General features: G+C 44.3%; 1 protein-coding gene across 2 annotated transcripts in view; it reads left to right on the forward strand.

Moving 5' to 3' along the window:
- Positions 1-14428, forward strand: part of srgap1a (SLIT-ROBO Rho GTPase activating protein 1a) — a 102844-nt gene that overhangs the window by 28996 nt on the left and 59420 nt on the right. For both annotated transcript variants that reach the window (XM_031564517.2, XM_031564519.1), the window contains exon 2: positions 4939-5134. In XM_031564517.2, coding sequence (XP_031420377.1) covers positions 4939-5134 — 196 coding nt within the window. The remainder of the gene's footprint in view (positions 1-4938; positions 5135-14428) is intronic.

Here is a 14428-nt window from a genome sequence, read left to right on the forward strand (position 1 = left end):
CGGACTATAAGCCGCTACTTTTTTCCCATGCTTTGAACCTCGCGGCTTAAACAATGACGCGGCTAATTTATGGATTATGATACCTGTTACGGTGGCTTTGTGGAGCTAGGATGCTAGCATGGATGCAGCCGCATGGATGCTTAGCTCCACGCGATTTCTCAGTATCTCTCAATAACTTAACTAATGTCAAAATAACCACAGTCTACCGGCATAGACAGAACACAACTCAAAACACTTTAGAAAATAAAAGTTTACTACAATACAAATCCAGTCTTCAAGTTCTTTAGCTCACTGGTTTCAAACTAGCGTCTTTCTTCTATCTCTCTGTCTTCAATCTAACGTTCTAGCTTCTGATTGACTCTTGCAACTGTGCTCTCTTAAAGCAACAGTGCACTTATCGTAACTGGCAAAACTAATAATATGCATCACTATTGTATTACTTTTGATATTAATTTTAGCCTGTGTAAAGTTCATTTGTTTCAATGTACCGGTAGGCACCTGCGGCTTATAGACATGTGCGGCTTATTTATGTTAAAAATAATTATTTTTGAAAAATTCAGTGGGTGAGGCTTATATTCAGGTGCGCTCAATAGTCCGGAAATTACGGTAATCTTCTCTATTCTCCCGCTAGTCCATCCATCAGACTGGAGGAACATTTAATGCTGATTAGTGTGGGCTGCCCAAGTCATTTCTGTATTACATTTGAAGAACAGAGAGAGAGAGAGGGTGGGGGGTGGGCATGGCCTTGAGAACTGACAGACAGCACTGGGCAGTGATGTGGGGGTGGGGGAGTTGGGGGGCAGCTGCTCTAATTGAATCAGCACTCGGCCGCCCGGTCAGTGATTGACTGCCCCTGTGGATGCATATTGAAAGAACTCCGCCAGAGATGGCGGGTGGCCTGTGAGGGCGAGTCATAGAGCACAGCTTGTGTCTCTCTACCACTGCCCTTCCTCAGGCAGGAGGCAGGATGTTTTGTTTGTTTGTTTGTTTGTTTGTTTGATTGATTTGATTTGTTTGTGTTTAGTCTAAGCCAATGCATTTTTGAAGAGTTGTGCTATACAATCATCATCTGGGATTATTTCATGGTGCCTTTTGCCAATCATCATAGGGTGATAGATGTTTGGAGGAAGCCTGTTAATATCCAAAAGTATTTCAATCTTCAGACCAGCATTCATGTCATAGAGCTCATATGATTAACAGTAGAGGTTCATTCAGAGTTCAGGAAAGGGTTTAGTAATGCTGTAGTGAACACCCAAATACTAGCTGACTGCAGCATAGGTCTGCATGGATCAGGCACAGAGTCTGCCGCCCTCTGGGTGACGTGTGGACCCAGCTGTGCTGGACAGCAGAGCGGCACTATCTCATTTAGATCAGCTGTGCTTGGAATGGATCTGAAAATTAGGTTGTTCTTTTTGAGGGCCACCATAAAAATGAGAAATAAATAAAGAAATGACTTCACATGTGCACTTGCCCTCGGGACGGCCATATTGATTTGCTGTAGTGTTTTACAACATCGTTTTTCACAGGCTTGTGTATTTTTATGCCCTTATCTGTGGGTCTCCGAGGACCGGAGCATGTGCTAAGTAAGTAGATGGAGGTGCAGACATAAATCCCTCCTCTGCGGCCCAACGGGCCGGCTGCTTTTTTTTTTTATGAGGGTCCTCAGTGGAGGTCATCATATATAGCAGTCCAATCAGACATGGATCCATACCAAATCAGACTGGAAGCTGATCCAGAGTCAGTGAGGCTGTATATGAGCTATGGCCACAGGCATCCACAGCCTTGTCTTTTAAAGGTTTGTTTGGGGGGGCCATTGCAGCCCAGAAATCTCAGGAGGTTTCAGACAATTTTTGAATTTTTGTGCTTGTTGAAAGAGCCCTTGTCTGATGTCTAATTTCTTTTGGAGGGGGAGGGGGGGGGGGCTGATTAAACTGGAGGGTGTTCAGATCTGGCCTCTTCAGCGGTTTTCCCAGGGCTGTGCTGGATTCATTAGGGATTATTAGGGGTGGGAATCTCTTGGCACCTCACGATTCGATTCCGATTCAGAGGTCAACGATTCGATTCTAAACCGATTCTCGATTCTAAACCGATTATCGATTATCAATTCTAAACCGATAAAACGATTATCGATGCGTCTCGATTTTTAAAACATTTGAGTTTGCTACTCAGAGTCTCAAATCACTTCCTACTTTGTGTTTGATAATTAAAGAAAATCAACAGATCTATTTTTTTATTAGAGAAAAAGTGTGTCCTTGTCACAATTATGACTTTCTATGAACAATGCAATAATCGATGCAGCTTGCATTTCAACAGAAAATGAATGTGTAAAAAAATAAAAAAAATAAAAAAATATATATATATTAATAATTTTTTTTTATTTTTTTATTTTATTAAAAAATCGATTATGAACTTTTCTGAATCGAGACAGAATCGTTCTAGAGAGAATCGAGAGAAATCTAAAAATCGATTTTTTCCCCCACCCCTAGGGATTATGATGGCCGTGCTTGGCTCACGATTAGAATCAGTTTGTTTTTAAAATAGAAATATTTCTGCATGAAGGATTGAAAGAAGACACTGCTCCCCAATCAAATTTCAGTCCCACATGTCCTCCAGACACGCTGACTCACACACACACACACACACACACACACACACACACACACTCTGGTAATCATAGCACTAAAATGCTATGGAAAGGAAACTTACCCCAACTTGACCATTTAATGTGTGTGTGTGTGCGTGCATGTTTGTGCATCTATGTGTAAAACAGGGCAGAAATAGGGCAATCATTGATAGTGCCCATTATGCTGCATGTATAGGGCGGCTCCCTTGGCTTTGTGTATCAACTCTGAGCTCACGTGGCTGAGCCATCCCGAGATGTGAGAGTTGGAATACTTCTATACACACACACACACACACACACCCCTGCGGAAGTGCACTCTGTGTGGATGTCTGTGGGCAACGCTGAGGTGTGTAGGGAAATTAAACTTTGATGAAGCCCTGTGGTGAAAGAGGTAGCGAGAGAAGGAGACCTGCCTTAAGAAAACCTCAGCTACCTGGGGTGAGATGGAATGAGGTTAGATGTGGCAGTGTGAGTGTGTGTGTGTGTGTGTGTGTGTGTGCGTGTGTGTGGATATAGGAGTATGTACCATAGAGGGTGGCACGGGAGAGGATTTTCACTCCTGTCCTGTCACACTCCCTCAAGAGTACTTCTGTCCAGTCCCAATCCTGAAAGCGAAAGGGTATCACTTTGCACACACATCATCAAGGCTAATATCGTTTACATTAAGGCCACTCCCCTAACTGCACACAACCATGCAACAACATGCCCTGCAACAGAATCCACACAGCACACTCGCCTAGCCCAACAAACGCACACAGACACACACACACACACACACTCACACTTGTGTGTCACTGTACAACTTCGCCTTATGCACAGTGTGCACAGCAGGTTTTTTCTTCCACTTCTGGTACCTTATGTTTTGCATACCAGTCCAACAGTTTTTTTTGTATTTCTCACTTATAACCTAATCCTGGAAAAGAGCCCTTTATCTGGGGGTGTCCATGGGATGCATGACATGATGAACAGGACAGGTGGTCTGTTAACAAAGACTATCCTTCAATAATTCAGTGTGCAAGAATTGAATAGCTTACTTTGTGGGTAGTATTTGAGTCTACCCCTAACTTAGCCATATTTTGTTTGAAATGATGCCTGCCATCTTAGTTGCCTGGAGGCACCCAAGTGAAGACTGTCATTACCATACCCTACAAAGCTTGGGGGACTTTAATGTGGATCACTTTGAGGCCAATCAGTCCTAACCAAATTAAACTGGCCTCACTTACATTGCGGTGATCCACCTGAATGTGGTTTTTCTGTGGAGCGGGTCATCATTTGGACCCCTTTGGGATGGCGGTGGTTTCTGAAGGCAGCTGCGATCCTCTCTCTCTCTCTAGTGTGGTGTTGTAATGGGATGATCCCTCTGAGTCTGGAGCCGTTCCATGTCTTTAGCATATGTGAAGCAGCCTCTCCTGCTATCCTGCTGCTCTAGCGTAGGGTACTCATTACGCTATGATTATGATTACAGTGACTGATCTACCCACCGCACCACTCTCTGATTTGTATGATTGTGATTGAGGTTGTGGTTGGAGTCCTGAGTCCTCTTTATCCTGAAAAAGGCATGAGCATACCCTCACACATGCACATGCATGTGCGTGTACAACCACAACCACACACACACACACACACACACACACACACACACACACACACAGAGCTAACATGACAGCTGGTGTGAGATGGCAAGTGACACTGTGCCCTTATGTTGTGTTTTTGTTTTTGAGTGAGAAATAAAAGGCAAATTAATTTGTGTTGCTCAGTTATACAATGTCCAGCTCAAAACACAGAACAGGCAGCAGAAAGTATGCCATAGCCCATACCTCTATATTAATAACAAAAATGAATGGCATGGAAGGGAATTAACTGGAATTGAGATGACTTGAGTTGACTTGAAGCAACAGTATGAAGTTTCAGGCTAGAACCAGCAAGATAACTACAACAACTACCACCAACAGCAGTACAGGTGGTTCTGATCAAATCATTCTAGCATACTAACTGGTGCCATTTGGCCATACAGTTGCCGATGTTACGCTGTGAAAACGTCTTACATTTTTGCGGGGTTATCTGTCCCGAAACATAGAACTACACAGTGTGTAACCAGGGCGGCCAGTGAGTAATGACTGTGTGTTTCACTGTGTCTTTCATGTCCTTCACATGACCATATATCATCAAAATGATTTCTATAAAAACCTGCCTCAAAAAATACCTGCATACTGTTGAATCTGGTAGAGTGGACCTGAACTAAAGTGAATGAAATGTTATGAAAAGTTGAATTGACCTGTGTGTGTGTGTGTGTGTGTGTGTGTGTGTTTGTCCAGAGATCCGGGCGCAGCTGGTGGAGCAGCAGAAATGTCTGGAGCAGCAGACGGACATGCGGGTGCAGCTACTGCAGGACCTGCAGGACTTCTTCCGCAAGAAGTCAGAGATCGAGATGGAGTATTCCCGCAACCTGGAGAAACTCGCAGAGCGCTTCATGGCTAAGACCAGGAGCACCAAGGATCACCAGCAGTACAAGTAAATAGTGTGTGTGTGTGTGTGTGTGTATGTGTGTCTGTCTGTGTGTGTGTCTGTGTCTGTGTGTCTGTGTGTGAGAGAGAAAGAGAGAATGTATGTGGCAGACGGGCTTAAGGTTAGGATCAGTTCTACAAAAAACAATAGAGTGAATTCAGACAGATTAAGAAGTTGAAAGTCATATGAATTAGGAGGATAAAAATACTTTGTGCTACTGAACGTCAATCCCAGAATTAAGTATAGCCTCTTACTGTACTGAGCTGAAATTGTGTGTGCGCGTGCATGCATATGTAGCACTGTGTGTATGTGTGTGTGTGTGTGTGTGTGTGTGTATCTTGGCTGAATTAACAGTCACTCTCTTTCTCTCCTTGTCCACTGGAAAAATGTGTCCAGCTAACAGTTTCTGTGCATTTCAATGTCTCACACAGCAGTGGAAAGCCATGTTTAATTCACATTCACTGCAAATACGAATGTGAGCCATCAGTCTCAATCTCAGCCTAACAGGAAAGAATGAAAGGAAGAGACCAAATGAGATGATTCCATTAGCTTGTTTATTGCGCATTATTAAACCGCACACCTCCAGGGACTGCTCTCCTAATACCAGACAGCTCATTTCCTCTTGTCACTGGGCCCAAATGCACTCTGAGAGAAAGAGAGAAAGAAAGAGAGAGAGAGAGGGAGAGAGATTAATTTGGTGCTGTCTTGAAAAAAAAAAGTATTTGCATGAATATAGGAATAAAAGGAGACAGTGAAGTTGTAATGTGATATTGCATGTGGGCAGCCGTGAATGTGCTGGCTCTCTCAGTTTATCTGCCTCTCTCTCCCTCTCTCTTCTGCTGCACCCTGTTCTCTTTCTCTCTTTCTCTGTCCTTCCTCACGGAAGGAAACTGCCAGTCAACCATTCCCATGTCAGCCATCACCCTGACACACTGTAAACAGGGCTTGATTCATCTCAGACAAAAGTCTAACATTACTTTAGAAAATGTTGTTTTGCTCCTTTCCATAATTGGCTCGCAAATGCTACCCTTGTCATCTCCACTGTACTACACCAGACAGCTTTGGCCAAAAGTGTGTGGATTGAAGAATGCCTATTTAGATTGACATTTAGTGCATTCTTTGGGCTCCTGGTCTGTTTTTGTAGCCCCCATACTGGCCAGCTCTTTACTGGTACGGATTTCTAACTAAAAACACAAGATGACAAAGGACTCAGAATGGCCACATCCTGCCAGAGTTGTGGTCTGCCTGGGACCATTCCTGTGAGTCATGCAGGGTCCTAAGTGTGTGTGTGTGTGTGTGTGTGTGTGTGTGTGTTAGAGAAAGAAGAAGTGTGTAAGTGAGTGTAACAGAGGAAGAAACAGTGAGCCTGAAAGAGAAAGAATGTGTGTCTGTGTATTATTAGTTGTCCTCTGTGAGAATTTTTGACAGTGTAGACAAGTCCCCTTCTCCTTGGGAAATCGTTGGCGTTTGCGTATATAGAGCGTTTCCACCAGCCCACAGTGTTGGCACGCACACCACTGCCTCTGCACACTTCTCATCTAGATAGCTAATGACTGTGGACCATCACAGGCCTGGATCAAGGCCAAAGCCGTTCCAACAATCAGCTGCCATCCACGCTACTACTTTCCTGACCCTTTGCTCTTCCTTCAGAGCTACTACTTGAAGAAAATGGGTTCAAGATGTTTAGTATTCCCTGCTTTTAGGCTAGTATTCCAAGATGAGTGGCACTTTAACAACCTCTCCTCAGGCTCCCAGTCTGTTTGTCCTGGTCGGTTTGATGTATTTTATGTCCATCCACATGTTTTTGCGAGCAGTCATGATCAAGCCCTCCATCTTGCCTGCGTTACCCCGGCGTTCCCGTCGGAATGTTGACACACATTCCTTCGGCGGTGCTTGTGGTCTCATTACCGGGCTATGGGAGCGGGAGCGCATGGAAAAGTCAGACATTTGCATAGTGTTTGAACTGGCGGCAGAGGCAGAGGCAGAGACGGCGCTGGCTGAGTGTTTGCCCTCAGCGTCCACAAATAGAAGCCACGCCGGCTGGATGGAGACTGGGGATGGCCATAGCAGCTGTGTGCACAGCACAACTGTAGCGAAGGGGCAAGTGTGTGTGTGTGTGTGTGTGTGTGTGTGTGTGTGTGTGTGTGTGTGTGTATATGTGTGGGAGACGGGAGTGAGTCTGAGTCTGAGCATTCGGTGGTTTTCATTGCGTGATGCTGTGCCCAGAGGGTGTCTGTGCCGGATAAACATGTTTTTAGTGAGGCGTGTTTCTGAGACGCCGCTAAAATATTTGAATAATGGTAAAGCAGAAGATGAAAAAGGGCATTTACACATGCATTGACACGCAAGTGATGCGAGGGCCGATCCGAAATAAGTGGATGCTCGCGGACGTCCGTCGTCACACGCTACATCCTTAACAATCATTGCCGTTGTGGGAAAGTGTACACACACACACACAATGAACAAAAGTGAAGTGTTTAGGCACGGTGTAGGCGAAGATGACCACAGTACTGGAGGATAATCAACAACAGCACTGACACAAGACTTAATGATACGTAGCCCAGTAAAATAGGCTATTGCTGACATTATCAAATGCTTTTTTGGCAATTTACAAATATGTCATAATCTCCCTACATGGTTGGCTAAACTGCCTTGTCGAATTTGTGAGAATATTTAGTATTTTTGCTGCATTTGTTTGACCAAAGGATTTTGTGAATGCTTCAGGTAGGCTTAGTTAAAGTGTGGCAGGGCATTCTGATCTCGTTCAAAAGTAGAGGTTTTACTTGGCCCAAAGAATGCACGAATTAATGTAAACATTTTGGGGGGAAAATGTTTGGATCGGGTAGCGGGTCAGGTATTATTTTGCCGTGTGTGTGTGTGTGTGTGTGTGTGTGTGTATATGTGTGTGTGTGTGTGTGTATATATATATATATATATATATATATATATATATATATATATATATATGCTGGGTCTGTGTGTGTGTATATGTGTGTGTGTGTGTATATATATATATAAATATATATATATATATATGCTGGGTCTGTGTGTGTGTGTGTGTGTCAGTGTCCACTCACAAGCGACCCTAACTCACCCAACGCATTAATTCAACCCGCCCTCAACACAAACCGCTTTTTTATATATATATATATATATATATATATGTGTGTGTGTGTGTGTGTGTGTGTGTGTGTGTTGGGTGAGTTAGGGTCACACACACACACACACACACACAGACTGTGACTGCACTCAGTCACATACATAGCTATGGTACACTTTTCCTTTTAAGAACACAAAAACACACACACACACACACACACACACACACACACACACACACACACACACTCACACACATACTGTGGACTCTAGGTCCAGTCTGTAATTTATCCAGCTGGGTATCTGAGGTGCTGGGCTCGGTCCTGCTTCCGTCAGTTGCTACGGTGGTTTTGTCTGGAAAGAAGCCAAAGCAGATTAGAGGGCCAACTTTAACTTGAGCCTCAGCACTGACTGCAGAAGCCGGCTTAGCCACTCGCACTGTAAGCGCATGAATTAGCATCAAAATGAGCTGAGTAATTAGCTGGTATTTCCGTAGTGGAAAGCAGGGGGAGAGAGAGAGGGAGGGAGAGAAGGAGAGAGGCTGAAGGAGAGAAGGAGAGAGGCTGAAGGAGGGAGAGAAAGGGGAGGAACAAAAGATGAGATTGAGGGGGCCAAAGGTAGGAAGTGAGGTAAAGAAAATATGGACACACAAAGAAAGAGAGAGAGGGAGGGAGAGTGGGTGTTGGAGTGAGGTCAATAGAGAGAATACGACTATAATGCTCTTGGGCTTTGGATTGGTCAGCGAGCACAATCAAATGTTATTAAGAGGCCAAAATGAAGGCCTTGTAGTGTGTGTGGGTTGGTTTGTTTGTTCTTTGATGTGTTTGTATCTGTGTGTGTGTGTTTGTGTGTGTGTTGGCTGGTGTGTTTGAGAGGTTGTGTGAGCAGCATCATCTCTATCCCTACCTGTATGATGAGGGAGATTAGGGGCATGTCTGGGTGAAAGTGGGCTCTCTCTCTCTGTGCTTCACTTGTGGAAGCAGGGTGCCACCTGCCCTGCCTGAGGTGAGCCCTAAGGGTGATGGATGAGGGCTGGGCGGGCCCCCACCACCACCACCACCACCACCACCAGCAGCAGGACTTCAGGCCTCCTGGGCACCAGCACACGAGAGGTGACCAGAGGAGGAGGGAGATGGAGAGGCTAGGAGGTCAATGGGACTACTCCCCTCTCCAATGCCTCTTTAATCTGGATATGGATTAGGAGTGGTTGGAGGAGAGACGAAGGTTTTATTGTAGATGTTACATTATTTTTAAATTTAAATTTTTGATTGTTTTTTTTCCGACTTTTTCTTTATCCAGTTGTTTTTTGACAACGCTTTCGTCGTCTTTGTTGTCGTCGTCTTTTCTTTAGTTGTCCTCATACGCTGCAGGTATAGCCTAATGTTTCTTCTCCTCTCAGCTGACTGCAGTGTAAGTGCTGCATTGGTGAGCGTAGGAGAGAGAGCAGGAGGGGGTTATGGTGTGAGATGCATCGGGGCCTTGAACGGCTCATCCTAGTTCTCAAACAAAAATTAGCACACAGGAAAGTAGTTCTATAGTCAGAAAAATAAGGACACCGTTGCTTGAATCCCTCTCTGATACTTGCTCTCTCTTTCTCTCGCTCTCCTCTCCCCTTTCTATCTCTCTCTCTTTCTCTCTTTCTCTCTCTCCCCTCTCCCCTCTCTCTTCTCTCCTCTCTCTGTTTTCTCGCCTCTCTGCTCCCATGGGAACTGAATGGACTCTTTCCTTGGATCTGTTTTCTTACTTTTAGTTCCACCAGAATGAATGTGCGCGTGCACACACACACACACAGAAGGAGAGACATGCAAACATCCAGACCGAAAGTCACACATATACACACAGAGGATATTGAAAGACACACTAATTCTCAGCAAAGCGGATATCTGCTGATCAAGCTGACTGGGTGTGAATGTTTGTGCATGTGAGTGTGTGTGTGTGCGTGCGCCTGTGTCTGTGTGCTTGTGTCTGTGCGCCTGTGTCTGTGTGTCTGTGTGTGTCTGTGTGCTTGTGTCTGTGCGCCTGTGTCTGTGTGTCTGTGTGTGTGTGTGTGTGTGTGTGTGTGTGTGTGTGTGTGTGTGTGTGTGTGTGTGCGCGTGTGTACATGTGAATATGTTTGAGGAGTTTCTTTGATGGGCACTAACTGTTTGCAGAGCTATTACACATTAGGTCATGTTTACAGAGGGAGTGATGGGGGAGTTATTTCATTATGTTTGCACTGCTGCCTCCTCCGGGTGCTGGTCTCGGGCATATCTGCACCGCTCAGGGGAACAGTCAAGCAGGACTTTTAGCCACTCAGTGCTATTCAAATAGAATAAACATTATGGTATGTACTGGCTAAATGGACAATAGCTCTATGTCGCTGAATGAATAGACAATAATGTCCATGTCAGTCCTTTGTTATGAACAGTGCAATGGAGACCTTTACTGATGGCTGCAGTGTATTCACTGATCAAAATGGCCTCTTAAAAATGTGCTACGCAATGACCATCTCCAATACATTACCTCTCTTTTCCACTCTTGCATCAGGACAGTGAAAAGTATTGAGTTCATATTGAAGTGCATGAAGTTTGTCTCATAAAATTGCGCAATCCTGAGCAGCCTTTTTATGAAATGCAATCAGGTCTCTCTTGGGCTATGTTCGTTACATAACATTTGCAGAGAATTTCTCCCAAACACCATGTTCGATTCCTGCCAACCCCGGTGTTTATTGTGTTACCTGTAAAATCCCTCATTATATTTAGTCTGATGTTCAGCTGCTGGTAAATATTTACACCCCTGAATGTTTATGCATTCCCCCCCCCCCCCTTCATTTCCATAAGTTAGGTCTGTTTAAGGAACAGTCCTGTCAAAAAGCCACAAAGGCGGAGCGATGACTGGTGAACAATAGCTCTGTTTAACAAGGGTCTCCTACACTGTTTTCCTCCGTCAGCTTTTCCGGGTTTTATCCTTCATCCTTTGGCTCAGCATGCGTCTGACAGACAGATGGAGAAGCCAAGAGTGGGAGGCTTTATAATAGGAGGTCCTGTGACAGAAGCAAGTGAGGAAATCAGACATCTTGTAGAGGGGCTTTGCATTTTGTTAATGGAGGTGTGTTAATGGTGGGTGACGGACTGTACTGACCATAGACATGTATACTATGTCTATGGTACTGACTACACGAGGAACTGAAGTGGGTGGGAACTGCTACCTTTGCTAAAAAGATAATAGAGGGAGGGAGAAAGGAAAAAAGTTCAGTCAAAAGGAAAAAAATGTCAACTGGGGATCGGCAATTCAAGCAAAAAATAGTGTTCGATAATCGCTGGGAACTGTTAGACTACTAGTCAACTGTTATTAGACATGCTATTTAATAGCAGGCGCCAATACAAGCAATAGCATACACTTTTTAAAATGTTTTGTTCAATTTAATGACTACTCTAATATTGGAAAATCCTGACCCACCCCTAATGTTAACTGAAGTGATATGCCTCTGAGGGGATGATGATGATGATGATGATGGTTGGATACAAGCGAGGGATGGAATGAGAGAAAAGGAGGTGCTCAAGGAGGAGGAGAGATCTAAGCCTGGAGAAGAGTTTCTTTTACCCGGGTATGGGTGCTTGTGAAGAAAAATGAAGATCGTTACGGCAACTTTTGTCTTTGATTGTACCTCTGTAGCCTTGGGTCATACCTCTTTCTTTCTATTTCTCTCCCCCGCCCACTCTCTCTCTTTCTCTCTCTCTCTCTCTCTCTCTCTGTGTTCGTCTTCATAAAAACATCACTTTATAGCACATAATGCTATATTCTGCTATAATGAGATATATATATATACACACACACATACACACATACATACAGCAATATGTTGAATGACTTACAGAAACAACAGTAACAACACACACACTAGTTGCAAGATGTGGTTTTGTAATGTTCTTGTTTTATTGGCCAGTCTCCCACAAAGCTTTATTCAACTGAGATAGAGAGAAAGAATGATAAACGGGAAATCAGCTCAGAACTGGAGGGAGAGAGAGAGAACCGTAGGTCATTATAGGTTGATTCTGCTGTGGTGAATAGGTCAGGTCAGCAGTGCGTGTTTGGCCCTACCGGGTCAGTCCATTCTGAAGCCAGGCCTCCAATTTGCAGTTTGGTGGAGCGGACACACACTTCCGCAATGCACTCCGGGATCTGGGCCATCTCCCTGCCAGAGTTCCTGAACTGTGTGTGTGTGTGTGTGTGATTGTGTGTGTGGGTGTGTGAGTGTTATCTAACGGACCCAATCTTCTGACCCTCCTTGTGAGAGTTATTGAGTTCACACTAGTCTGACCTCACACTTCATGACCTGCTTTACCTAATGAACATTAGGCTTAGCTGTGGACTAGGTTCATATGAATCTCAGTCTAGAAAGGAGTTAAGTAGTGAAGTTAGTTGGTTGTTAGTGAATGGTAGTCTATGCTACCCACAGGAAATTAGAACAAAAATGAGCACAGCTCATCACTGGCATATAAAGTCAAGCTTTCTAGAACATCTCACGTACAGTGGGGAAAATAAGTATTTGAACCCCTGCCGATTTCGCAAGTTTGGCCACTTGCAAAGAAATGTGTGATCTATAATTGTAATGGTAGGTGTATTTTAACAGTGAGAAATAGAATATCAACAAACAAATCCAGAAAACTGCATTTTATAACATTTATGACTTTATTTGTATTTGATGCAGAAAATAAGTATTTGAACCCCCAAGCAAACAGCAAGAATTCTGGCTCCCAATGACCAGTTATGTGCCCAAGAAGCGCACAGATTAGTCCTCATTAGGCCTAACAAGGTACACCTGATCTCAACTGGTGACGTGTATAAAAGAAACCTGTCCAAAGAATCATACTTCACACCTTCAACCTCACCACCATGGGCAAGACCAAAGAGTTGACCAAGGACGTCAGAGATAAGATTGTAGACCTGCACAAGGCTGGAATGGGTTACAAAACCATCGGCAAGCAGCTTGGTGAGAAGCAGACAACTATTGGTGCGATTATTCGTTAATGGAAGCAACACCAAACAACTGTCAATCGCTCTAGGTCTGGGGCTCCATGCAAGATATCCCCTCGTGCGGTATCGGTGATCATCCGAAAGGTGCAGAATAACCCCAGAACTACACAGGGGGAGCTTGTGAATGATCTCAAGGCAGCTGGGACCACAGTCACCAAGAAAACCATTGGCAACACACTACGCCGAAATGGTTTGAAGTACTGCAGCACTCGCAAGGTCCCCCTGCTCAAGGAAGCACATGTACAGGGCCGTCTGAAGTTTGCCAATGAACACTTAAATGATTCTAAGGAGGATTGGGAGACAGGATGTGGTCAGATGAGACCAAAATCAAGCTCTTTGGCATCAACTCGACTTGCCGCGTTTGGAGGGGGAAGAATGCTGAATATGACACCATCCCCACCGTCAAGCATGGAGGTGGAAACATTATGCTTTGGGGCTGTTTCTCTGCCAAGGGTACAGGACGACTCCACTGCATCTAGGGGACTATGGATGGGGCCATGTAACGTGGAATATTGGGCTTGAACCTCATTCCCTCATTCCCTCCCATTGAAAACGCAACCTTAAGGAATTGGAGAGGATCTGCAAAGAGGAGTGGACCAAAATCCCTCCTGAGATGTGTGTAAACCTGGTGACCAACTACAAGAAAAGTCTGACGTCTGTGCTTGCCAACAAGGGTTATTCCACCAAGTACTAAGTCATGTTTTGCTAGGGGTTCAAATACTTATTTTCTGCATCAAATGCAAATTAAGTCATAAATGTTATAAAATGCAGTTTTCTGGATTTTTTTGTTGATATTCTGTTTCTCACTGTTAAAATACACCTACTATTACAATTATAGATCACACATTTCTTTGCAAGTGGTCAAACTTGCGAAATCGGCAGGGGTTCAAATACTTATTTTCCCCACTGTAGATGAGCCATTGGGATACCTTTATCACACACACACACACATACACACACACACACATTACGACCCGTGTGGTTATGTAGAGATGGAAAGATGAAGAGGAAGCAGAGGAGAGCCTCCATATGGATCCTGCAGGGATTATAGAGTGTTATGCTGAGGAAGTCACTCAGGAGTCAACTTTATCTCTCGCCATCTCTCACAAACTAATTTCCACACACACACATACTCTATCGCTCCGTCTTTCTTTCACTCATACACACCCACTTATACAAGCATCC

This window comes from Clupea harengus, chromosome 3 (genome assembly GCF_900700415.2).
Source record: "Clupea harengus chromosome 3, Ch_v2.0.2, whole genome shotgun sequence".
Classification (NCBI taxonomy): domain Eukaryota; kingdom Metazoa; phylum Chordata; class Actinopteri; order Clupeiformes; family Clupeidae; genus Clupea; species Clupea harengus.